The sequence below is a fragment of the Notothenia rossii genome (genome assembly GCF_949606895.1).
Source record: "Notothenia rossii genome assembly, chromosome: 9".
Taxonomy (NCBI): domain Eukaryota; kingdom Metazoa; phylum Chordata; class Actinopteri; order Perciformes; family Nototheniidae; genus Notothenia; species Notothenia rossii.
In genome coordinates this window covers 39274418-39301218 of record NC_136907.1, presented here as the reverse complement: position 1 = coordinate 39301218, position 26801 = coordinate 39274418, and the positions used below count along the sequence as shown (strand labels likewise).

Sequence of the window (26801 nt, the reverse complement as noted above, 5' to 3'; positions counted from 1 at the left end):
GATGTTCCCATTTATATTAAATAAACAAAAGAGCAGGGTATGTTTTACCTTGTGAATGACAGGTTATTACCAAGTTGGAGACCTTTTTGGGCGCTTTTCACAGTTTGTGTTTTTTGAAAATAGCTCTATCCTTTCTCACCTGTGTTTGAGTCGGGGGCTGCGTGTGGGGGGGTACAGTGATGTGTGGGTGCCCTGGAAGCTCCCCTGGGCTCTGAGCCCTGGTTTGGGGATCGGCTGACCTTTGACCTCTTTCTCCATATTCCTCCACTGCTGCCGGGCCAACAGGAAGTCCACATGCTCGTTGGAGACATTTTCACTGTGGCTCTCCATCCGGACACAGAAGTCTGCAGGAACCTGAGGGGGAGGTTCAGATGAGATTAAAACACACAGAGGAAAACACCATAAAAGAACATTTGAATGCATCATTACTACTAGTAACTACTACTACTACTAGTACACAGATGAAATGTAGTCCATTCACCATATGGTTCATTGACAACTTCCTTCATTAGATTCCACCTTGTTTGCAGGTTAGCATGATCACCATTCCAAACCAAGTAGTTGTGAGTTACATTGGGTTATTAAACCATCCAACAGGAAGTCTGCATTAATCCTGACTCAACCAGCATGTATTATTGCGACTACAACTTGAAGGTTACATTGTAATTTTTTTTTTTCAATTAAGATTAAATGTATCTGACATGTGGATTTTTTTTTGACATTTTTGAATCTTTAGAGTGGCTATGGCAAAAACCAAGCAGCGAATAAACATCAAATAACAAGAAGAGGTTTAAAGAAAAAGAAACGTCATCATTACGCATCAACAAAAATATTATTTTATTTATTTGTTTTCTAAATGTTCTGATACAAAACTATGGTTATAAAGAGTTACGACAGTTCCTCCTTCTGCCGAAGAGAGGGAAGTGAAGCGCAAACATGCTGCTGTTTTAAAGAAGGAGCCTCATACAGATGTTTCACTCTGCCACAGAGCTGGAGGGTGAGGGGGTCACTAAAATCCCATTCAAGTGTTGTAGTGAGGAGGTCTGTACGGTGCCCCACAGGTGCAAACTTGTTACAACGGCCCAAAACAGTATTTTGTATTTGCAGCGTTTTGTTTACGCTTTTAGTAAACACTGCGCATGTTTCATCAAGTTGGCGAATGTTTTCCAAATGCTGAGCATATGATGCCAAGTTTTTAAGGATGTGTCTTCATTTGAATGTCTTTTGGCACATCAGGGTTTTTATATTTGCATCAGTTTTGAAAGTGCAGTGCGTTTCTCCAGAACCAAGTGTTTTGGGCCGTTGTAGCACAGATCGGCCACCGTAGGTTTGGGTACAGGTAAGTTAATAAACTGCATTTGGCTGTTGTTGCAAGTAAAAATCCCCCTCCCCAATCTCCATCTTGGAAACAGAGATGTAAACACCTTGCCTATAATACTGAGCGATTCAAATATCCTTCAGCGTTGATATTTGCAGGCACTCTGCAGCATGTCAATTGGACGCACTTAATGGAAATGCATCAGACAAACGTCATACCTGTAAGGGAATCATTTCCCCTGCATGTCATCTTTCGCCCTCTGACGCAGATGCCCAGCCTTGATCAGCCGTTATCTCCCATAAGGAGGGGCTGCCCTAGCAAGTTGTTGTTGTTGTTACCAGTTTGTGACCGGGCAACTCTCGGTCAGAGATAGTTATTGTTGTGGGACACCAGGAACACATCCTTCTCGGGGTGTAGAGGACCCCGAGCCAAAAACGACAACAAATGTGATTCAGTGTCCTCAGCTGTTTAGTCTATCTATTGAAGAATGTTGATTATTACACTCTGAACTAGTTAAAACCTGGAGCTACAGGAAGGGTCTTCAGAATTGATTGTGGCGTCTCAACCGTGTGGTCAGACCGTTGCCCGTGACATGTCTTGTGAATTCTCCGGCCGAAGCTCCAAATAAAGCGTCAGTGTTTGCCATCAAAGCTGCAGCTCTCCTCGTTTCTCTCTGAGTCCTGACTCCTATTGCTTCAGAAGTTTCCCCCACACTACCATCATTTTCGACAGCTATATAAAGGTCCTACTCTATATGCACTGCCTCTGCACATAATGATGTGCTGCAGCATCCCTGAAGTTTACCTTCAACCCTTTCTTCAATCATCAAATCTTCTGTGGGAGTATTGCAACTTCAATAAAAGATGTCTTACCTTCCTGTCAGGGTCTATGGAGCTGGCAGTGGAGTTGAACGAAGGAGTCCGTATGAAAACATCTTTCCCCGACCTCCTCTGCTCCTCACCATCATTCCTCCTCTCCTCCTCTTCTTCCTCTCTCTGCACCTCTGTTACACTCTCTACTTCTGCCTCATAGCCTTTCTCCTCTTCCATGCTTTCTCCATCATCAACCTCTGCATCTGCTTCTTCCTGGTTAGTGACATCACAGGGTGTGGAGCCAGCCCATTGGTCCTCCCCTGTGTCGCTGTCCGAGTACACGACAGCCAGCTCAGCTTGGAGGCAGTAGCTAAGGTGACTGTCGCTAAGGTCATCTCTGTTGTCGGGGTCGTGACCCCAGGTGTCTAAAGGATCAAGGGTGGCCGTCAGGGGCTCTGATGCTGAAGGACTGAAGAAGTCCTTCATCTCAACTGTGTCTCCTCTTCCTCCATCTTCTCTCTCTGTGTCTCCTCTTCCTCCATCTGCTCTCTCTGTGTCTCCTCTTCCTCCATCTTCTCTCTCTGTGTCTCCTCTTCCTCCATCTTCTCTCTCTGTGTCTCCTCTTCCTCCATCTTCCCTCTCTGTGTCTCCTCTTCCTCCATCTTCTCTCTCTGTGTCTTCTCTTCCTCCATCTTCCCTCTCTGTGTCTCCTTTACCTTCATCTTTCCTCTCTGTTTCTCCTGTCCCTTCTTCCTTTCCTTCTGCGTCTCCTTTTCCTCCATATTCTTCCTCCTCTCCTTTTGTCTCTGTGTCTTGTCCTCCTTCATCTCCTTCTCCTTTGTGCCATCCCTTCTGCTCTCCTATCTCAAAAACAAGGTAATCACACTCTTCATCTTCATTTATTTTTCTATTTTCTTTCTCTGCAGCCTCTTCCTTGTCCTGCTCATCTGTGATTGGCTGCTGCCCCCCATGGAGCACTTCCTGGCTGTGCCAGCTAGCCAAGTTTTCTCTCTCCATGTCTGTTAGCGGTGGTGATGAGCTGATCTCCATGGTATCTGAACTTGTTGGCTCTATAGGAGTGGGAGAGTCTGTTACAGGGTTATTGTTGCTGGAGCTACCGTTGTCTTGGTTACCATCCGTTAGCTCAGCTGTTGTCCTCCTTAGCCCAGCTGATGCTCTCTGTGGACACAAACAATATTTGATTTAAAACCTCATTACTTAATAAATCTGTGAATACTAATCATTGTAATCATTATCTGGATATTCTTGGTTAGTATTATATGGAAGTCCATAACTGTCAGAAAAATAAAAACATTAAAAAAATAATAATAATCAAGCAATCAGATTTTATTTATGTAGCCCATTATCGCAAATTACAAATGTGAAATATGTGGAAATAATACCATAAATAAAATGTTACCTCTCATTTATCATATATGAAGAATTCATTTTTCAAACATTGATCAAAGCCAATCTTAAAATGATTAAACAAACGCCTGTTTGCGACTCTTCAGTGCACACAAAAACATAACTTGGAGAAATAAATAAATACGGATATGTTATTTAAAACCACCTCGAATATGTTGGGTTAATGTTATGAAATGCTTTCTCATAAATGATGCGGTAAGGAGGAGGACAGAATTACGTCTAAACTGACGCCGTTTTGCATTTCTATAGGTTGTATACTGTCATCTCTCGCAAATTATGTAAGTTAAGTGTTTTTTTGTTTTTGTCTAGTGATTTTCCCCTTTAATTTTGAATAGTAATCTTTCCTCTCGTTTCAGATACTCTGACCTCCCTTCCTTGTGTGTTTCCGACTCCTGTGATTGTCGACGCCGCCCATGATTGTTTCCACCTTTTCCCCATTACCTGGTGTATTTATTGTCCTCGTCTCCCTCTGTCCTGTGCCAGTTCGTTTCGTTTCTTGTGACAGTCTATTAGCGTATCATGCCAGAAAGAATCCCAAACAGAGCTTTGAGACAAGTCTTGTCTAAGTATTCTTATATTCATGCTCCTAGTGTTTTTTCCTCATTGAAGTGATTTTGTTTTGTTAGTGTTGTTTCCTCATCAAGAGCGACTTTGTTTTGATACTGTTTTTCCTCGTTAAGAGTGATTTAGTTTTTGTTTCCCACTGTCGTGGAGTTTTGGTTTGAATAAAACCTTTTTTGTTAAAAACCTGTGTGAGTCCTGCAATTGAGTTCAAACCCGTTTATTCAGTCGTAACAGTACGAACCGGCCTAAACATGAACAGACTCCCTTCCAGGCTGCCTATGGGTATCAACCTCCTACCTTCCCGGATCTCGAGAAGGAAGTCACAGTCCCGTCCGCCCACGCCCTGGTTCGGCGTTGTCACCGGATCTAGTCCGCCACCCGCAGGGCTCTTCTAAGGAGTGGGGAACCCATGAAGGTGGCGGCAGATCGGAAGCGTCGGCCAGCTCCGGAGTACGGGCCCGGCCAGAGGGTCTGGCTCTCTAACAGGGATCTTCCCCCTTCATGTGGTATCACGGAAATTGGCACCTAGGTTCGTAGGCCCATTCCCAGTGACCAAAGTAATAAACCCTGTCTCTGTCCGCCTTTGTCTCCCCAAGTCTCTGAGGGTTCATCCCACTTTCCATGCTACTCTGGTTCAAACTGCATCCACCAAACAATATGATTTATCTCGACCTCGACCTGTGTGGCAATAGCGCATTTAGAGAGAGAGAGAGAGAGAGAGAGAGAGAGAGAGAGAGAGAGAGAGAGAGAGAGAGAGAGAACCGGTGCCAGCAGGGACCATGGGGCACCAGGTGCGCCCGGTACCTTAATGAGAAACCCTTCATGTTTGAGCACCCTCTGTGAAACGTCAAGCTACCCCACAGCACTCCCAAAAGAAAATCTCTGGCGCCGCCACTGAGGGCTAAGCCCCGAATGTTTCCAGGTCCAGAAAACGCCCCTGGTTGGAGCGGTAGAGAATAGAATCATGGGTGTTACATAGTCATGTCATTATACATTAAAGCATAATAGGACCTCTTTACATACTGTAAGTATGATTTCAGCTGCCTGTACTTTATCTAAGAATTGTAATACTATACAGTTTAGAAGCCAATATTGGAATGTTTTACTACATTTATCTGACTGCTTCAGATTAATCGCTCATTCAAAATGTGTCACAATCTTATGAAGGACCCAAATGCAGCACTCGAGAAACCACGGAGTATTGGTAATGTACTTTATTGGTAATAATACCAGAGCAGAGGGATACCAGCAGAACAGTATCAGCCGGATGACGTACAGGCAAACGAACCAGAGGTCAGCAGGCAGAAGGTGAGTCAGGGCCGGGCAGAGGGTCAGGGAGCAGGCGAGGCGGTCAACTTAGGTACAGGCAGGGTCAGACAGCAGGCAAGGCAGGATAGTCCAAGGACAGGCAGGATCAGGGAACAGGCAGAGCAGGCAGGTCAAGGACAGGCAGGGTCGGAACCGGGTAGGGGTTTCACAACTACCAATATTTACTAGTCGACTAGTTTTTCAAAATAGTAGTCGACTAGTCGACTAGTCGTTACGTCATAATAGAGACACACAAAGAGAGGTTTACAACTGTATTTTCTATTGGAACTCATACAGTAACATTAAACACTGCATTTGAATTTGTGTTACATGGCTGAGTAAATAACAAACACTGGACTCACCAAAATCGACAGCAAAAAACTCTTGTTTACATAAATGCCACGTAAATCCAGTGCGCAACAGCGCATTGCGCAACACTTTATTCGCTGTCCTCCACCATAACGTCCACCTTTCCATATTTTTGGTTTGAACACCAACGCATCGACATGTGAGGGAAGGAGGCTTGATCGCTTTCGGGTGACAGTGTTGCCTGCCAGGGAAAAAACCCTCTCACTCGGGGTGCTTGTGGCTGGAATAGCCAGGTAGCTCCTCGAAAGCGGGGGAAGCGGTGCACGTTTTCTGCCCACCACTCCAGTGGATTATCCATTGTGAGGATATGCGGTGTCCGCTGGCAGTAATCCCGTAGCTCATCATCCGCATCACTGTTGACCCGTGTTTTCTTGCTGTTCGTTTGCCTCTGTTCAGTGCTGACGCCGGTCCGTTGCTCACTGGTGCTAGCATTACTGCTAGTGCTAGCTGTCGGCAGCGGGTGTTTCATCTTCAGATGGTTGCGCATAGCAGATGCATTTGTATTGTACTTCAGTACAGCTGTACACAACTGACACTTCACTGTGGAGTTGGTTACATCTTCGTTGAAGTACTGCCATACATAAGAATGTCGGACGTGTTTTGAAGCATTTTGCAGCACCTCGTTTACCTCCATTTTTTCCACGACTAGTCGACTAGGGCCTACAGCGCCGACTAGTGGTAAAGGTAGTCGACTAGTCGACTAGTCGATTAGTTGGTGAAACCCCTAGAACCGGGTAGGCAATATGGTAACAAAAGCGTGAAAGACTAGCATGAAGGTGTGTCTGCTGAGGGTTTAAATACATGCAGTGTGACAAATGGGTGCAGTAGAGAAAGAGAGTGAGCAAAAACGTGTGTGGTTAACAGGTGAGCCAGGTGAATGGAAAACTACTGGTGAATGATGGAGCAGACTGTGACAAAATGAAAATAAATTAATAAATAAACATTAACATATAATAACACGTTATAAGGTCCAGCAGCAATATATATATAATTAAAATGTGTCCCACCTTTACCAGCTGGTATAAACACATTTATGCATCAATAATCATAATCCATTCATTTGATAAAGGGCCATTGTGTATAATAACTAATTTTACTTTGATCCAATACTTTAGTACTTTTATTTAAGTTAGATTTTGAATCCAAGAATCCATTTTACTTGTAACACAGTATTTTTACAATTGAGTATTGCTACTCTAGTTAAGTCAAAAGGCTGAGTACTTCTTCCACTTCTGGAGTTATGAGATAAGGAAAAAGCAAAATAAATCCAAAAAATGTATGTTGAGTCAAAACTACAAGACACTTCGGTAAAATTCAGACGTAGTAAGACAAACTTTTTAAAATAACATTTTTTTGTTATAAGATTAAGATGATTTTTGATTACATTTAATCTAAAAATATATACACTTTGATTTACAATTTCATAACTGGGACTTGTCAATATCGTAAAGTACACATTTAAATACAAAATCTAAACTTTTATACTTTTCAATTATATACAAAAGTCTTCATCGCGACTAATGGTGCGTTCACATGGGATGCGATGCGATGTTTGGGGGCAGCGCGATTACATGTAAAGTCAATGCAGAGATGCGGACAGACACAAATTCGCTCCGACAGCGCGCATGAAGCGGTTGATGCGAATGCCGAGGCGCGATTGGAGGGGGCCGCGACAAACGCTCGAGTTCAATTTTTTCAACTTGAGCGTCAAATTTGTGTAACGCGATCTCGCGGTAGCCAATCAGGGGTGAGGATCTCAGCCTGCCTTCAATGATGTGGAACCACAAAACCAAAACATCAGACGTTAGCTGTTAGCTGTTAGCACACAGAGCTCACAGCTCCTCATATCTGTTCAGAAACTAGACAAAAGTTAAACAAATGCAAACCACAGACTGTCTGTGTCATGGTGAATACAGTCGCTGGTTTATTTATGTCTGTGACGTTGTTGTGAGTGTGGACGGACGGAGCATATACAACGTTAGTTTAGCCTGGTCGACCCGATCTCCATTCAGAAAACACGCATTTCAAAAGGTTTTTCGCCTGCCGTCTGTCTGCAGACTTGTCAAAGCATTACTTAATAGTTTTTACTAACCGGTATCAGTATGTTGTTACTTCGGCATCATTTTAAAACGTGTATTACAATTAGATCACGGCCAAATATTTTCATTTTGTTGTAGTTGTAGTCCCCTGGCCGGCGCTTCTTGTTTGAATGATGCGAGTAAACACAGCTGACAGCCGCGGTGAAACTCGAGCGTTTAGAGCGATGCAATAGGAGCGATTAGAGCGAAGCGAATATTCGCATCGTGTCCGGTGTGAACACAGCATGAGGAGTGAGTCTCGATATCATTTTTGGTTCTGTTCTTTTTAACCTTTCCTTTCTTATCTTTTCCTGGTGGAAATGTGATCCCTTTAAGCATTTACATTACTAAAACAAATCTATTAGAAAGCTGCAGCTGATTCAGAACGCTGCTGATCAAGTCCTCACTAACACAAGAAAGTGGATCAGTCCAGTTCTGAGGTCTTTACACTGGCTTCCTGTCTTTCAAAGGCTTGATTTCAAAAATACTAATGCTGGTTTATAAAGCACTGAACTGTAACATTCTATTGCTTTATGTGTTTTATGTGAACATTTAAATAGCAATGATTGCCTTATAAAAAGAAAAGCATACTTCAGTACTGCACTGGTAGATTATCTTATAACTGTAACCATTCCATAGCAGGGATCAGTGGCGGCCGGCTCATAGGGGCGCTAGGGGCACCGCCCCCTCTCTTCCTACATGTTTGATTGTCATTACAAATTAAAAATAAATAAAAAAATATATTTCCAAAAAATATATATTTTTTATTTTTATTTTTAAAGAACAAGGTAAATATGATATAGTTGGTATCAGTAAAATGTATAATCTACAATAAAATCTCGTTTAAAATAGTTTTACGATGTCTAAAGTTACTGATAAGTCACATGTTTCCTGGCTGGCCACAGCGTGTATCATTACCCTCTCTCGTCCGGGCGGTAGAAAGGAGCCCTCGGCCAGAGCAGCAGCAGCCAACAAGCTGACTGTTGCTATCTGTAAACTATGCCGCCAAAACATAATTTCAGCCAATCAGCGTCGTCAGATCTGATGCTCAAAGGGCGCCCTTTCAGCGCCCTGGCCTGTGTGTCTGTGAGTTGTTTGGGCTCGTATCCAAGGTGACGCTACAGTAGTTGTCTGCAGGTGTAGACTGCTAGTGGATTGCCGGAGCTGTAGATTAACATTTACATGCTTATTGTAGTTGTAAGGGCAATGCCTGTAGCACCATGGAGCATATGTGTGGGCTGGACCTGTATTTTACAGGAAAGGAGTGATCAGAGGGTCGAGTTGTCGATTCTTGTTCAGTTTTCATCTTCCTCACCCTCTCAGACTTTGAGTTGCGCGTGCTGCTAAAGAGACGCGCTACCATGGAAACCAAACAATGGTGTAGCTGTATTAAAGTCCGAGTGGAAACAGTCGTGAGTAAATCTGATTTTGTCAGAAATTGGGAGAAATGCGGGAGTATCCCGCGAAAATCAGGAGGGTTGGCAAGTATGACACACACACACACACACACACACACACACACACACACACACACACACACACACACACACACACACACACACACACACACACACACACACACACACACACACACACACACACACACACACACACACACACACACACACACACACACACACACACACACACAATGTTCGTATTTAGTCTCCTGATTTTAAATGGGAATTGAATAATTTGAGTCTTCCCAAAACACCAGTGTTTTGCAGTTCACCCCCCCCCCCTCTAACATCACCAGAAGTCATCATTTAAGGGGTCATTTCTCAAAAAATCATTCCGGGGGACGATCCCCCGGACCGCCCTAGTATGATTTTGTCACCATTTCCATAGCCCCACCCAAAATATTTTCCACCAACCACCACTGGCAGGGATTATAGCAGAGTGTACTAAACTCAAGCCCTCATATTGTTATCATGGTGGCACTGCGTTGGCTGTGAGTGGGTTAGCAGAATATTATGGTCTGTCGTTCCAGGCATGTGTTGGTGACAGAGAAGAAGAATTGCTATGGTAACAGTAAGAGGAAGGCAATCTGCTATATTCAGTTCTTTTTTTAGTTAAGTCCCAATGTCAGGCGATAGATCCAAGTAATCACCATTTTCAGTTACGTAAATGCTCCTTTGCCCTTCCTGAGCCGTATGATGAGTATATCAATGTAATGAGAAGTACAGAACTTTGAATTATGAAAAAGAGCATAATAGGGCCATATCAAGATATTAACAAACAGAAGAACTGATATCACAACAGAAACACAATTGATGTACAGTATTCAAGCATTGTAATGCTCTGCATCTTTGACCCATGAAGCTAAGTGTGATCTGTTCAGGCTCTCAAGGCATTTTCTCAGAACAAGCTTCATCCAAAGTTCATTGCACCATGATCTCTCCATCACTCAAACATCAGCAGGGAGTTAAATCATTACTGAAATCGATTAGATAAAAGCCTCAGTCGCCGGGCTTTCATAAGCCTTTATGAAGAAGATTTAATGACAGTGCATGGATTGTTCTGCAGTGATTACATCAATGTATGCTTAGTACAGCCAAATCTTCAGAGAAGTCATGGGGAGGCATTTGAGAGCTCTCCACTCTAATCCACGCTAGTGATCACTCCCTGGACCTTACCCATGACCTTATTGATTGTCTGTCTAGCCCTCTGTCCAATTGCACAACTTTTATTTGAATTTGGAAAATACAATTATATGAAAGACACCGTAGAATGTCAAGTTGACTTTACTTCAAGCCTCTGTTGTGCCCCAATTTACAGCCGGAGGCACATCTCTGTGTGTGTGCGTGTGTGTGTGTGTGTGTGTGTGTGTGTGTGTGTGTGTGTGTGTGTGTGTGTGTGTGTGTGTGTGTGTGTGTGTGTGTGTGTGTGTGGGGGGGGGGGGATTACAGAGCGGCTTTAGATATAATGTGTGGATGATGAGGAAATGTAGCCTCATCAATCAGCATTCAACAATTCACTCTTCTGTTATATTCATTCATATATATGGGCCTATATTCCTTCAGTGTGATATTCTGATGATAACAGATTATATTGAGTGCTGAGTTAAATGTATTACATAAGAAAGCATCCTAAAATCGGGCAAATCACCAACATCGTGACAGATAAGCGCACAAACAGAACCCAAGCGAACCGAGCTTCGATGTTAGCTCGAGCTAATCCAAAGCCTCGCGCATACACCAAACTTCCCCGCGCAATGAGACTCGCAGCCCGGGAAACGTGTTGGCTGTTTATCATCAAGAAGACGCTGACGTGTGTCGGTGGTTTGTCTATTTACCTACCAACAGCTTCCAGCACAGCAACCAGAACGAGATCATCTCCAGGCGGCCGCGGCGCGCGCACTCCTCTCCACTGCTCCCCGACGGCAGCGCGAGGAGCCAGGCGGCCACCCGTTGGCGCGAGGAGGGACGCATTAAGCAGCTGTTTGCGCGTGTGTGTGTACGTGTTCGTGTGTGTGTGTGTGTGTGTGTGTGTGTGTGTGTGCGTGCGTGCGTGCGTGCGTGCGTGTGTGCGTGTGTGTGTGTGTGCGTGTGTGTGTGTGTGTGTGTGTGTGTGTGTGTGTGTGTGTGTGTGTTCAAAGTGAGGTAGAGAGAACACAGGAAGGGATGTATCGACCCACAGTGTTTTTTGTTCCCGATGAATTAGAGCAGAAGAGATAAATCTGTATTGGCAGAATATTGTACCTCTCTCTCTCTCCCTCTATCTCTCTCTCTCTCTCTCTCTCTCTCTCTCTCTCTCTCCTCCCTCTACTGATGCACGCGCGTGCTGCATCCGGCCATTCCGCCCAGCCCAACACTGCAAAAGATAGCCATCTCAATAAATTGATACAGGGATTACGTGTTTTTGTAGTCCGACATGAAAGTTGGCGTTGCAAGGGTTTCCTCGACAAAAAACATAGGGATTTTTCCATTGGATTTTGACGTAGTTGGTGGTAAACACACGACGGGATAACTTCACATATGTAGACACCTGTATGAGTTTCAGTGGCGGCTGGGGCATTTTTCTCCCTGGGGGGGGGGGGGGGGGGGGGGGGGGGCTCTACCAAAATGCAGGCAAATTTATACACAAACTCAAAACATATGTCATATTTCAACGCAGGGCTAGCTCAAAGGCACACAGCACTTGATACAGTCTATTATTTTAGTGCCTGTTTTTGTCAACCTCCTTATTATGCTTACTGATCCCTATCCTTTACCCTCATTGGACAGCTGTGTTTACTTTCATAAACATGGCTAGTCGCATAGCATCATCCCTGTGGACTCTAGTTTGTTCATGATTTTTTGTTTTTTCTGATATGTGCTTTAAGTAACTCACATCTGTCTGGATCCATGCTGGGTCTGGTCCATAGACTGGTCTGATCCTGACGTTTGAAAAGGGAGGCAGGGGAAGCTAAATATAGCACTGGTGTTGTTGCTACCAACACATTCTCATGGCCTATGTTGACGTTATGTCAGGGTCCCTGTTGTCACTTTCCAACGCAAGGGGGTTCTTTAGCGTCAATATTCAACTATCAGGGAGTCCCAATGATTTAGAGCTCCATGAACGTTGGTAATAGACGAGTTGGGACCGCGGAGAAATGCTCTCCGCAGATCCATTCTCACAGCGTTTATCAACCTTTTTCTAACTCAATATCAAGCCACACTTATTGTGTTTACTTCTTTATTTTAATTGTATAATGTCTGACTTTTGTTGCTGTCAGTTATGGGGAGAGTAAGGGCTCAGAATACTGAAATCTGTATTGTTTCATCGTTTTTTCCTTCTAATTTTGTATTTTTCTAAACCACACACTGTTATTTACTCAACAGTAAGACACAATTATCCTTGTGTTTATTATCTGTTTTATTGTATAATGTCGGACTTTTGGAGTCCGTCAGGACCGAGGGTCGGAGCAGATCATTCGAACACAGGAAGCTGTATTTTCAAAATAAGAGTTCATTTTAATATTATGTTTAATAATATATGTTTTATTAACTAGACCACTGGGTCATATTAAGACCATAGTTCCTGTCGGTTTGGTTTTAAAAATATAAAAACAATGTATGGGTGGATAACAAAATACATCCGTCACAAACTAAACTGGAAAAGCAGTATATTTTATTGTGTTAACACAGTTTTTTAACCCGCCTAGTGGTTAAAGCACATTATTTAATTGTATTGTTGATATGTTATATTTGATGAAAACATAAAAATATTAAGAGTACATACTTTCATAGGGGGAAAGTAGAAGGTCAATGATAGAAATATAGAATAGAAAAAAGCAAGAAGATACTGTAAGTGATCTCTACAATAAAACTGTTTAGTGCCGGATGTCCAAAGATATTAATATGTGGATGTGCAAAACAGACAAACAAATTAGGCTTTATTTAAACATTAAAGAATACTTTAGGTTAAGGTCTTAAGAAAAAAGCTTTGGCGGTATCTATCTACAGATAAATATAAAGCCTGACAAAGTACTTAACGTCTAATATAGTGCATAATTTGTTTTGGGACTTGACAATCAACTTTCCTGCAATGTTAACTATGTTGAAGCACTCATTTTAACTGATATTATACATATGTATTATACTCTTATAAGATGTATGTAGATAGAATATGAAATAGGCAGAACATGACAGTTTAATGGTGGAGGTATACACATATTGATAGATGTTCCTCAACAGTACACTGTTGAGGAACCTGCGACCAGGGCCGCCTTAAATCACAGGCTAACCTGGGCTGAAGCCCAGGGGCCTACGGAGATCGGGGGCCCATCATGAGCCCTGGCAGAGACTTGTGGTACAAAGCGGTGGTAGAAGCCTGCCATGCCCAGAAAAGATCGGAGCTGCTTCCTTGCTTGTGGCACAGGACATGACTCGATGGCCTAAATCTTGCTGACCCGCGGCCGTATCACACCGCGTCCAATGATGTGGCCCAGGTACTCCGTCTCTGCAGCGGCAAAGATGCACTTCGATGGATTGATAGTCAGCCCCGCAGAGTAGAGGCGATCCAAGACAGTGTGCAGATGTTCCATGTGCTCCTCCCAGGTGGAGCTGTAAATGACAATGTCATCCAGATATGCTGCAGCAAAACCAGATAAATCACAAAGTATCCGGTCCATAAGCCTCTGGAAAGTCGCTGGAGCACCATGCAGCCCAAATGGCATGACCGTGAACTGGAAAAGACCCAATGGTGTCCTAAAGGCTGTCAGCTCCCTGGACCGCTCAGTCAGTGGAACCTGCCAGTAACTCTTGGTAAGATCTAATGTGGTTAAGTATTTGACTTTTCCAAGCCGTTCAAGCAGTTCATCAATTATTGGTGTTGGATAAGAATCAAACAAAGAAATTGAGTTCAGTTACCTAAAATCAATACAAAACTTAAAACTGCCATCCTTCTTTGGCACAAGGACCACTGGGTTGCACCACTCACTTTTCGAAATCTCAATGATCCCCAGGGACAGCATCAGATCGACCTCCTTTTTCAGTGACGCCAGCAGGCGTTCCGGAATCCTGTAACTCAGCCGTTTCACAGAAGCACCTTCTCTAACCACAATGTCATGCTCAAAAATATCTGTTCTCGCAGGATTCTCCTAAAATAATTCTGACCTACAGATTGTTCTCACCTGAAGCTGTTTGTCTTCTGAGAGGTGGCTGAGGTCATGGCTCACTGTAGCCCCCCCTGGAGATAGGCATTGCTCCTCCACTTCCTCTTCCTCTCGCACATCCCTTATGAGCATCACTCTTGCTTCTTGTTCAGGTCGCGGCACCCACTCTTTCAAGAGATTTATATGTAGTACTCTACTGGAGCTTGGCTTCCCAGGGGTCGATACATCATATGTTGTGGGCCCAAGTTGCTTCTTGATCTCAAATGGTCCCTGCCACTTTGCCAACAGCTTGCTGTTATCACTTGGGAGGAGAACTAGTACCTTTTGTCCTGGGTTGAAGGATCTTTGCCGAGCTGACCGATCATACCAGGACTTCTGCTGTTGCTTGGCCACTGCCATGTGAGATTGGGCAAGCTGACTCATTTTCTCCAATCGATCTCTCATCTGAACAACATAGGATACAATGTTAACAGAACCCTCCCTCGCCTTGTTTCCCTCCCAAATCTCCCTCAACAGTGAGAGAGGTCCTCATACTTCATGTCCATAGAAAGGTTCAAATGGAGAGAAACCAGTGAAGGCTTAGGGTACTTCTCTATAAGCAAAGAGGAGGTATGGCAGCCACTGGTCCCAGTCTGTGCCACTGTTGTTGACAAACTTCCGTAGCGTCTGCTTCAGGGTTTGGTTGAAACGCTCCGTCAATCCATCAGTTTGGGGATGATATGGTGTGGTCCTCAGGCTCCGAGTACCCAGCAAGTGATACACCTGTTTCAGCAGAGTGGACATGAAGTTAGTTCCCTGATCAGTTAATATTTCATGAGGGAAACCTACTCTTGAAAATAACTGAACCAAACAGAAAGCAACTGATTTTGCTTTTATGGATTTCAATGGAAAAACTTCTAGGTACTTTGTGGCGTAATCTGTTATGACCAGCATGTACCGGTTTCCCCCCTTGCTCCTCTCAACAGGACCAACAATGTCCATCCCAAGGTGCTCAAATGGGGTGCCAATGATGGGTAAAGGCTGGAGGGGAGCTCTGGAGGGGGTTCTAGCAGATGTTATTTGGCATTGAGGACAACTTCTTCAGAATTGAGTGACCTCTCTTCGCAGGCCAGGCCAGTGAAAATACCGTTGGATGCGAGCTATGGTTTTATGCTTACCCAGGTGGCCAGCCCAGGGGATAGAGTGCCCCAAAGAGAGAATGTTGTATCTAACTGCTTGGGGAACCACTAGCTGCAACACCGACCCCTGCTGATGGTAGAGAATGCCATTTTGCAGAACATACTCGTCTTCGTTGAAGTCAAGCTCAGCCCCTGGCTCTTTTTCCTTCGCCGTCTGAAACAGAGAAACTAGGGATAGATCAGCTTTCTGCATTTCCATGATATTGGCTGGCATTTGAAACTGTAAGGTTAAATAAGGCACAGTGCTGGATGGTGCTCACAACTGTGTGTTGGAACTTTTCCTGCCTCCTCTGTCTGCGAGTTTTCCGAGGTCTCCCAGATGTTGTGTCAAGCTCCTGATTGAAAAAAGGTAAAGCACTAAGAGTCTCAGAGTGCTCATTTGGTGATTTTGCCTGTGCTCTAGTAACTACAACATTACTTTTTTGGCTTTGCTTCCCCTCGAACAAATCAAAAAGTACTGGAAGATCTCGCCCCAGCACCGCTGGATAAAGCAAGTTATCAACAACCCCAATGTTCAAGAGGTAAGTTTGACCCTCTACTTTTATGTACATGTCAGCTGTTGAATAACTTTTCTCATCTCCATGCACACTACAGATTGGGATTGTGTCTCTTGTGCTAATAATGTTGGGTGGTACAAACTCCCTGTGTACAAGAGTCTGACTACTCCCAGAATCCAGCAAGGCCTTGATAATCTGTCCATTAACTTCTATGAGTGTCATCTTAATAGACCGGTCATCCTTACGCACATGCTCAATATGAGGGCGAGGCACATTTGTGTCATTTTGGCTGCACATTTTGGGGGTTTTATATGGCCTTCTATTCCACAGAGATAACAAATTGGCTTTTTACCAAGAGGTTTAAATGGGCCGCTAGCTGAGTTATTTTCCCACATGGGAGGCTTACCCACACCGGAGGGTGATCCTGATCATACTGTCAAGCTGGTTTGTGTCGATCCTTTGAACTCCATGAGTTATAGCTCCATTGTTGTCCTTTATTACGGTCAGCAACAAAGACATCAGCCAGTCCAGCAGCCTCCATCGCCGATCCTGGGTCACGCTCTCGGATCCAGACTTGAAGCTCAGTGGACAACATTCTCAAATATTGCTCTAGTGTGATTATTTCACCAATTTCATGTATGGATTTACCTTTTGGTTGGATCCATTTCCCATAAAGTTCCTTGAGTCTTACATACAACTCCTTGGGGCTGTCGTCAGGGTTAAACTCCAAGGAACTAAATCTTTGCCGGTAGGTCTCAGGGTTGATGTCATACTTAGAAAGAATAACAGATTTGACTTGGTCATAGTCAAGGGAATCATCAATGTCCAAATGCTCATAAGCACCTCTAGCTTTGCCAGTAAGCAATGATAACAAGTGAAAAACCGAATCTGCTTTCTGCCACCGGCATGCTATAGCAATCCGTTCAAATGTAATCAGAAAGTGTTCAATTTCCTCATTGTCCGTTAATCTTTCCATTCTGGGCTTAATGTGTGTGCGAGACTGACCTGCAAGGTTTGGATGGGCAGCCGTGGTGAAAAGCTCTGCTTGCACCTGAGGATGGTTGCTGGTGGATGGTAAGACTTCCACCTCTGATGGATCAGGGTCTGCGGACAGAGAATCTGGTACTGGAGATGTTCTTGCCTGAACTTCTAACTGCAAAAGCTGAAACTGCTGTTGCATTGTTTCAAAACGCTGTTCCTGTCTTGTAGTTATCTCTCCGCTTTGCCGCTTGAGCCTCCGTCTGTCCCATATGAGCCTGAAGCAGGGCCACCAGGTCCGACATGGATGGCTCCTTACCTTCACCCTCAGTGCTTTCTACCACTCCAGAGGCCCCATTGTCCTCCTCTTCACTACTGGCTTGCTTCTCCTGGACATTTGAAAGGCTTGTCGTTCCTCCCGGTTTCCTTGTAGTTCTCCCTCCACGCTGCATCTTGTTTTTATTTAATTTTTTTTTTTAAATAAATTGAAAAAAAAACACCTGTGTCCTGAATGATCCCACCACTGCCACCAATCGTCAGGGACCAAGCAGTAAGGCAACAGGACACAGGAGTGGTTTAAATAAACTAGGGTTTTTATTTACCCAAAAATCCACAAAACATCATATAATAACTAGGCCTATAAAAGAGGTCAACAGAAAATACCTCAAAGAAACATAACAGGTATTAACTCAACAAAACTGACCCCCTACAATGAAAAACCAAGGAACCTATATAGTGGCTTGGCCAATACACGTTGAACCCAAGAGATAATTAATAGTCACATCATACACAAAGGACACTGACAAAACCCAAATCCCCCCTTTGACATGGAAGCAGGTGGTTTGTCCCAATCTGTCCCAATTGGCTCCTTGCAGTATTTATGAGTCCTCAGCGCTCTGCCACACCCTTTGCTGAACAAGGAAGTGACCTCCCCCAATGGACATGGTAAGTCAAGAGACAAAGAAAGTAATTAATACAAACAAATACTTGTGTTAGCTGTGCTAAAATGTTTGAAGTAATGTCAGATTACAATGAAATAAAGAGTTTACCATTTAGAGCAAATGTGTGGTGTTAATTGGCATGTTTTATTGTAGCTGCACTGAAGCAAAACTACTGAAGATGAGGATGCAGTGTAGTTGGTTTACCCTGTGTTGCTTTGGCCATCACACACACAATAGCCAGGATGTGTAGTTCTGGGGAAGGGGTGTTGGAGGTGGGACGGGATGGACCCTTTCGAATCCAGTTTTGAATAGTCTGCCGTGGTTCCATCCCATTTCAAAGTGCTGTTTGATGCTCGGCGTAACCCTCGGCGCACTGCCACTCAAACATCCAATCACAGAGCTTGAGGACTATCATGGGGTTTGTCAAGCAAAGCGGAGAGAATACTTACTTCCGGGTGTAAAATTATCTAAAGCAACTACTATGATCTGCTGCGACCCTCAGTCCTGACGGACTCCAAAAGTCAGAAATTATACAATCAAACAAATAAATAAACACAAGGATAATTGTGTCTTAATGTTGAGTAAATAACAGTGTGTGGTTTCGAAAAGAATACAAAATTAGAAGAAAAAACGATTAAACAATACAGATTTCAGTATTCTGAGCCCCTACTCTCCCCCTAATTGTCGGCAGCAAAAGTCCTACATTATACAATTAAAATAAAGAAGTAAAAACAATAAGTGTGGCTTGATATTGAGTTAGAAAAAGGTTGATAAACGCTGTGAGAATGGATCTGCGGAGAGCATTTCTCCGCGATCCCAACTCGTCTATTACCAACGTTCAGGGAGCTCAATGGACATCCCCGAAAGTTGAAATTTGACGCTAAAGGGCCCCCCTTACGTTGGAAAGTGACAACAGGGACCCAGACATAACGCCAACATAGGCCGAGTTGGGAGTGAGAATGTGTTGTTGCTACAGGTAGTTAGCCCAGCCTTCTTGCTAAACCAGCTCCTTGAAAAAGAGCACATACTGCCTTCCTCTGTCCTTAACTCCTGCCTATGTCAGGCTGATCAGGGCCGAGCTCTTACACTCTCAGCTTTCCCTCCAGTGCCCTCCTCTCAAAGGGTGTTTCTTTAAGAGATTAAACATCATTTTCCTTCTCCATATTCGCTATCTAGTTTTGTTTACACTCCGTCTCCGTCTAACTCTCTCATTCAAACGTCAATCACTCACTCTAGCGCCCCTGCTGCCTCCTAGTTGTTGGAGGTGTCAACAGCTGCTTTGGGCGCAGTTTGGTGCGCCCCGAGCTGCTCCAATCTGTTACATTGAAGAGGTGCGGACTGCACATGCACCACTTATAACGAGAGTCAATAGAGTCAGTGTTTCCCCTAGGTTTACTGCCTTGGCAGGGTGCTGCTCGGGTACTCCCCGGGGGGTGCCCCGAAAAAATGTTTTGAATTTTGAATTTTTTTTATCCTCTGGAGCAGAGGGAGGAGCTGTGGATTATTGTTATTGTTATCGTACAGTAACAAAGTATTTGTACATTAAAAAGTAATAAAGTACTGTATTACTTTTATTCAAACTGTATTCCCTTCTTATCATGTAGCCTACACTTCTTCCTTTCATTGATACATTTAAATCACCTGACTACAGCATATAACATACCTGATGCAACCCTGTGCTGCTGCTGCTTCTCTCTGCCTCATCCTCTATTGCTGGAGGCAGCTCCACCTCATCTGATCTGATATGAAAGCAATCGTGTTATGATCATATTGAGCTATTGGTGTGAGTCTAACTTTAAACAAGCAGTCTGCTTGTCATACATTGTTGACGATACATTTTAAGAGGCAATTTGTTGAGTCATTGCCGCTAAATGCCAATAGCATCAAGCTATCAAATCCTGCATTAGCCAGGTGTAGACAGAAATTCCAATTATCCTGAGCTAATTTACTGAATAAACCAACTCACATCTCCTGTCTTTTTTTTTCACCCAACTCATTAGACTATTCTTCTGCTGGCGTTTTCAATTCAATACTGTAGTTCAAAACCGTGGTACCTGCTCACCATCTGTGAGCTATTTTTAGAATGTGCACGCTACGTTCCTTGTCACGTTCGCGCGCGACCACCTGGGCTGTGTGTGTGTCCTTCTCCCGTGACGCTTGCGTTTAAAAAATAATAATAAACTAATTTGAAACTGGTGGGGGACACAAACGGGCAGACAGAAGAGGGAGCCCCACCCTTCAGAAACAGAGCGGAAGGAGAATGTGAATACGCAGAGCAGTGGACACTGAAACATGCACATTGGATAAATAATATAGGCGTTTAGTTTATTTAATAAAAGAGCACATGTTCAATGTGAAAAGTGACCGTACACTGTAAATTGTAATAGTGCCCCTTACTTAAATTAAATAGTGACATCAACTGATATCTACATTATTTGTTAACTTAACTCAATACAACAAGTTAAAATTACTTTCTTGTGAGAGAAGTTATTTAAGTCATCAGCTTGAAGTAACCGTTACGAGTGAGCAGCTCTCTTTGAACACACGTGGGCGACTACGCATGCGCAGTTTGCCACAGAGACGTCAGACCGACGTCATGGGTCATGGAACGAAGCGGGAAGAAATCATTGTCGAGAGTCTGAGGACATCATAAGGTAAGTTTTAACCCAGTCTATGGTTTTAACAAACAATATTGTGCTACAGAGTAGGGAAGTTAGCCAAAATCATTCAGGGTTAGCTATCGTTATTTGTTGTAATGAGTCATCCTCTTTCGTCAGATGAACACCGACTTTTACCGCGTTTAAGTAAAAATCGTGGTAAGGCTATAAGGTAAGAGCTAACTTTAAAGCTAATAAAGTTAGCCCGTCATGTAGGCATATGGCGTGGAATTAATTCCGGTTAAATAAATGTATTTGAAGAAAACTTGTGTAAAAGCAAAAGCAGCATGTTCGTTAACGGTTGAAACTGCAGCAACTGCTGCATTCCCTGTTAGCACACATTAGCCACTGCTGCACGTTCCTCTACCGCCATTTTAGGCGTTGCTATTGTTCTCACTTTAGCCTGTTAAGCCTGGTTGCCCCCGCGGGACGCAACGTCTTGCAAAAAACAGCGTCTTAGAGCTTCTTAACATTTAAACATTCTAAACCTATTAATGATGCACCCACTTCACGGGAATAAACTCAGCTAACAGACGATATTAACCATTTTTACTTGCTCATCATCATCAGTGAGCTATTTTTAGAATGTGCACGCTACGTTCGTTTTAAGCAGGCTGTGTGCCCTGCTCCTCCTTGACGATGACGGCTTGAGGCTAAACAAATAATGATAAACTAATTTGAAAGGGGCTATAATGCAGAGTTGTTTGACTTTTTACACTTTGTTCTCCGCCTTTCCTCTGCTCTGGTCTCTGACTGTGAGTGTGTGCATTCCGTGTGTGTGTGTCGGGAGGGGAGCCCCGCCCTTCAGAAACAGAGCTAGAACGTGAAAAGCAATGAAGAGGACTCTGAAACATGCACATAAATTGGATAAATAACATAAGCCTTTAGTTTATTTAATAAAAGTGCACATGTTCAATGCAAAAAGTGACCGTAGATAGATTACTTCAGTTGCAATTTGGCATATATAACAAATTAATTTAAAAAAGACGTTCTCTCCTCAGCTCTGTTTCTGAAGGACGGGGATCCCCTCCCGACACACACACAAGAGCACACACTGTCAACCCAAGACAATGGTAGGGGAAACACTGCGTTATAATTTGGAAAAATACCGTGATATTAAATTTGTTCATACCGCACAGCCCTACCTAAAACACAAAAAAACTGATATTTTACATGCAATATTTTAATACAAGCTGCCTTATAAATGAATTAATTTAATTACAATTCAAAAACGTCCCATTTAACTACATACTGATATATATGGGCGGATTGTATATTTTCAAACATTGTAAAATAACAAGAAAAAAAACACTTAAAAAACATTTCCAATAAATGCTGATTAAATTATTTCTAACATAGTTGCAAGCCTTATTTGCATTATTAGTTTGGTAAAGTGTTATTCTATATTTTGTCATGGTCTGGAAATGCATGAAATTTTATTTCAGAATTTGTGTAGAAACCCTGTATAGTTTGAATGCAGTTTAACTTATTGTGTTTTTCTATTTTTTGTTTGTAGGTATTGATCTTCAGAGACAGACATACATTGGCAATTTAAGTAGGCTACTGCCTATTTTCTTTTGAAAAGAGGGCTCAGCTATTGAAGCAGTATCGCTTAAAACATGGAAGCTATGCCAGAACCACTCCAATTCCATGCCTCTACAAAGATTGTCTGTGTTCATTCGAGTCATTTAATGCCTTAAAAGTCCATTTAACAAGATATCACTCCCATGATATGCAGATGAGCGAAGCTGGTGATCTCCCTGTTACAGTATATACCATTGTCCTCTTTGCGATTTTGAAGAACCCTGTACAGAAGTAATTTTCTTCACCCATTTGCGCCAACATATTAAAAAACAGGAAATCGTGAAATGTCCATTTGAAAACTGCACTTTTGAGAGCAATGTGTACTCAACATTTAATGCTCATAAATGTAAAGAACATAGTCATCCAAGACAGAAGAAGTTGAAGCCTGACATTGCTGTGACCAGTGCAGCTTACAATTCAGATCTGAATCTGTCTCAAGATGCACCACAAGATGAGGCTCTTTACAATGATCCTATCGGTTTTTTCAAGAGGAAAATGAGGAAGAGGCTCAAATTGAAAATCTGGATGATTTACAGCATCAACTGGAACACAACTTAGCCTCTGTATTTCTAAAACTGCAGGCAATCTTGCATATATCTGATATTGCAGTACAGGAGGTAATCCAACATCTGAATCAGATTGTTCTTTTATCAGAGCCTCTTTTGCATAATGCCATTAAAAACATTCTTGGTGAACATGGTGTCACTGACAGTGATTCTGTTTTGAGAGAGATTACAAATGCTGTCAAAGAGAATAACCAGTTCCTGAAAATGACTGATGCTGGCCGGTCACTCTCCACAGCTGGTAAAAGAGCATCATATTTTGAAAAGGAATTCCCTCTAGTGATGCCAGTTCAATACAAGCTTGGACAAGAACGAAAATGTTACAAAAATTGTTAAACAGAGCTGATGTTTTAGAAAAACTTCTCAGTCAAGATGAATCTGTTGATGGATACAACACTTATAGAGATGGCACACACTATCGTGAGAAGGCTTTCTTTAAAACTGAGACCCTCCGGATTGTCCTTAGGCTTTACATTGATGACTTTGAGATAGCCAATCCTCTGGGCACTTCAAGAAAGAAACAAACAGTTTTTTGTTTTCTGTTAACAAATTATTCTTGACCACTTATGAGTAATGTGTGTTTCAATATATTTCAGGGTACAGATGTTAATGGCAAGCGAACAGCAGTCCTCCGAGGCCTTCCTGTCATCCTGGGTGATGAAAACAATGACTTCTTCAAGACTTGCTATGTAAGTAGTCTTTTTTCATTTATTTAAATTCTGCGCCACAGGACGCCCAATCTATTTTATCCTGTCCCTTGTGTTACATAAATATATTTTAGCTTTTGTTATGATCTGGCCAAAAGTGGGCCTTCAGAAGGCCAAGGTAAACTCTGCATTTAAAATGTTATTGTGGTTGTAATTTTACTGTTGCCTATGTTATAGGATGTTGATGACCCAGACATCTCTAACAGCTCCATCGGGATCCTTACAGTCATCCCTGAAGACAGCCTGGCTTCACCTGACTCACTCTACCTTGCACCGTCAGCAATCGCCATCATATTGGAAGGGAAAATGGTGATGGACGGCATCAATTCTCTCCCAGATGCCATGTGCCTACTTTTTGGACTAATCTACGCCCTCAATTTGCAATACCCTCAACAACTTAAGAACACTTTTGAATGTATTCAAAGGGTGATGCTCTCACTTGGCCATAAGTCCCTTAAACCAAAACTACAATCACTCAAAAATGCCCTGATGCAGTGAGTCAGAGCACCTCCCACTGGGACCTTTTTCTCTTTTGGAAAAGTGATTTTTCTTTGTTATTATTATTATTTTTCAAAGGCCGCGTTGCAAGAATGAGATTGTTTTTGTATAAATGTGTACATTTTTCTGATAGAAGCACAGAAGTCAGCCTAAAAAATGCCCTGATGCAGTGAGTCAGAGCCCCTCCCACTGCATGGAAAGCCGATTTAGCTTTAATTCATTTCTGAAGGATATCAAAAAACCAATTCTTACTAGTAATAATGTTTATTTCTGATATCAAAATTGAATTTTAACTAGTTAGAAAGAGAATTCTTGATATCAGAAATTAAATTGTAACTAGTTGTAATGTGTATTCTTGATATCAGAAATACGATTTTAACTAGTGAGATTTGCTTCGTTTTTCTCATTCATTTCAATGGGAGTCGGAATTTGAACTAGTTCAAAATCCATTTTGATATCAAGAATTCAATTGTTACTCGCTATAATTCAATTTCTATTTATAACTAGTTACCATTGAATTCCTGATATAAAAAAAACGATTTTGAACTAGTTCAAAGTGTATTTTTGATATCAACAATTGGCATTTCGACTAGTTCAAATTGAATTCTTGCTATCAGAAATTGGTATTTTTACTAGTTCAAATGTAATTGTAACTAGTAACAATTGAATTCCTGATATCAGAAATTGGGATTTGAACTATAGTTCAAATTCCAACTCCCATTGAAATGAATGAGAAAAACAAAGCAAATCTCACTAGTTAAAATCGCATTTCTGATATCAAGAATAAACATTACAACTAGTTACAATTTAATTTCTGATATCAAGAATTCACTTTCTAACTAGTGAAAATTCAATTTTGATATCAGAAATAAACATTATTAGTAGTAAGAATCGCATTTTTGATATCAAGAATTATCATTCTTACTAGTAAGAATTGATTTTTTGATATCCTTCAGAAATGAATAAAAGCTAAATCGGCTTGCCATGCAGTGGGACCGTTTCTCTTTTGGAAAAGAGATTTTTTTTTGTAATTATTATTCTTTTTCAAAGGCCGCGTTGTAGTACACACAGAGGCACTCTGTTTGTATACATTTTTGTATAAATGTGTAAATTTTTCTGATGAAAGCACAGAAGTCAGCCTCTCAAAATATGTTTGTTAACAAAACAAATAAAATGTGAATATCATTACCATTGAAATGTCTTGTTTGTTACAACAGCTTAACATTTTAAGTTCAGCTTACTTGAAAATGTTGAGGCAATCGGTTTCCTGATATTACCCTAGTAAAGTGAACTGCTTTGACAAGTAATGTTCACTTTTTATTATGAGTTGTGCTAATTCAACATAACTCAGATATTTAAGTTGTCTAAACCAACTTTTTATAGTCATCGTAATGAATGATCTTGAGTTGGGTCTACTCAAGTTTACTGTAATGATATACGTTGCCTGAACTCAGTACTTTTAAGTTGAAACAACTTAAAATGAATGATTAACTTTACTTGGAAGTGTTGAGACAATCAGTTTCCTGAAATTTTCTAAGTAAAGTCAACTTATTACGATTTACAGTGTAGATAGATTACTTCAGTTGCAATTTGGTGCTATATATATTTTTTTGTTTTTAAATAAAAAAATTAATTAAAAAAAACACCTTGAATTTCAGGCAGGGCGCGGGGCTCCGTTGGCAGGGCGCAGCGCCCCGCCAAGACAATGGTAGGGGAAACATGTGCAAGGATGACGTATTTACCCAGAAGTAAGCTGCGCATGGGTTCCCTAGACAAAAAAGCAACGGGATTTCTCCATAGGATTTTGGAAAATAGCTCGAAATAATGTCTGTGGAAAACGAGCCTGTTTGGTAAATGCACATTTTGTTCAGCCGGATAATATCCACATTTATAATCTACTTTTATAATTTTCTAATCTAATGGCCAGAAGTAAAATGCTAATGTTATGCAATAAACTAACTACAGCAGGGTCGCACAACTTCAACGTCACGTCAACTTAAGATCGATATTCAAACATACAGATTCAAAATTGTACAAGTTGAAGCGTTTGTTTGAACAGTTTGCAAGAGCGCAGGTACTTGCTTTCAAGCAGAACAGGGCAAACTTAGAGGAGTGTTTACGTGTTCGGCGTAATGACGTACAGCGTCCTCCACAACTTCTGTAGTCCTATTCAGCCACTTGTTAACAACCATCATTTTTCAGACACGTAAACTCTTCAAAAATCACCAGTGGGGCCACTGCTGATGGATTTAATGTTGTAGAACAAAACGTGAGCCTTCTCTTCAATTTGTGTCAAACACAGACTTTATTTCCAGCTATTTTCCAAAATCCTATGGAGAACTCTGAGACGAGGGAACAGGTAGTGCTAAAATGCTAACTCACTTCCGGGTTTTAATTTGCACTGCTCAAGCGCGAGTTGGTCCGCCATATATAGATAAGCATTAAAAGCAGCTTGTTTGATCTTTATCAATTTTTTGGGCCTTCATAATTAATACCTAATTCCTAACTGTGAATTGTTTTCATTTATTTAACATTAGAAATGTATTAGTCTGGACAAACTTTTTCTGTCGAGATTCCTCAAAAAGGGAAATGACATTTCATAAAAAAAGTTGATTCAAGAACAAAACTCTGTTATTAGATCAGTACGGATGTCAAATGTCCTGTTTGGATTGCCATACGTAGCTGTCCAATATGGCAGACCAACTCGCGCTTGCACAGTGCAA

At 42.0% G+C, this 26801-nt stretch overlaps 2 protein-coding genes across 2 annotated transcripts in view; one reads left to right on the top strand and one right to left on the bottom strand.

The window, feature by feature from the left end:
- Positions 1 to 11518, bottom strand: part of LOC307019866 (uncharacterized protein) — a gene marked incomplete at its 3' end in the record, with an annotated part of 55707 nt that extends 44189 nt beyond the window's left edge. The window contains exons 1-3 of the mRNA XM_079650967.1: positions 11177 to 11518; positions 2191 to 3309; positions 140 to 354 (exon numbers count right to left, since the gene is read on the bottom strand). Of these exons, the coding sequence (XP_079507093.1) occupies positions 140 to 354; positions 2191 to 3309; positions 11177 to 11308 (1466 nt within the window). The 5' untranslated portion in view covers positions 11309 to 11518. The remainder of the gene's footprint in view (positions 1 to 139; positions 355 to 2190; positions 3310 to 11176) is intronic.
- A 6544-nt stretch (positions 11519 to 18062) lies between these two features.
- Positions 18063 to 24269, top strand: LOC307020256 (uncharacterized protein). Its single transcript, XM_079651490.1, has 3 exons — positions 18063 to 18073; positions 23470 to 23562; positions 23758 to 24269. The coding sequence occupies exons 1-3, from the start codon at positions 18065 to 18067 to the stop codon at positions 24076 to 24078; spliced, it is 423 nt and encodes a 140-aa protein (XP_079507616.1). The 5' UTR covers positions 18063 to 18064; the 3' UTR covers positions 24079 to 24269.
- The last annotated feature ends 2532 nt before the right edge of the window (positions 24270 to 26801 follow it).

Coding starts and splice junctions, on each gene's coding strand:
- LOC307020256 (XM_079651490.1), top strand. Junction 23,563..23,757: donor ACTTCTTCAAGACTTGCTAT/GTAAGTAGTCTT, acceptor CCTATGTTATAG/GATGTTGATGACCCAGACAT.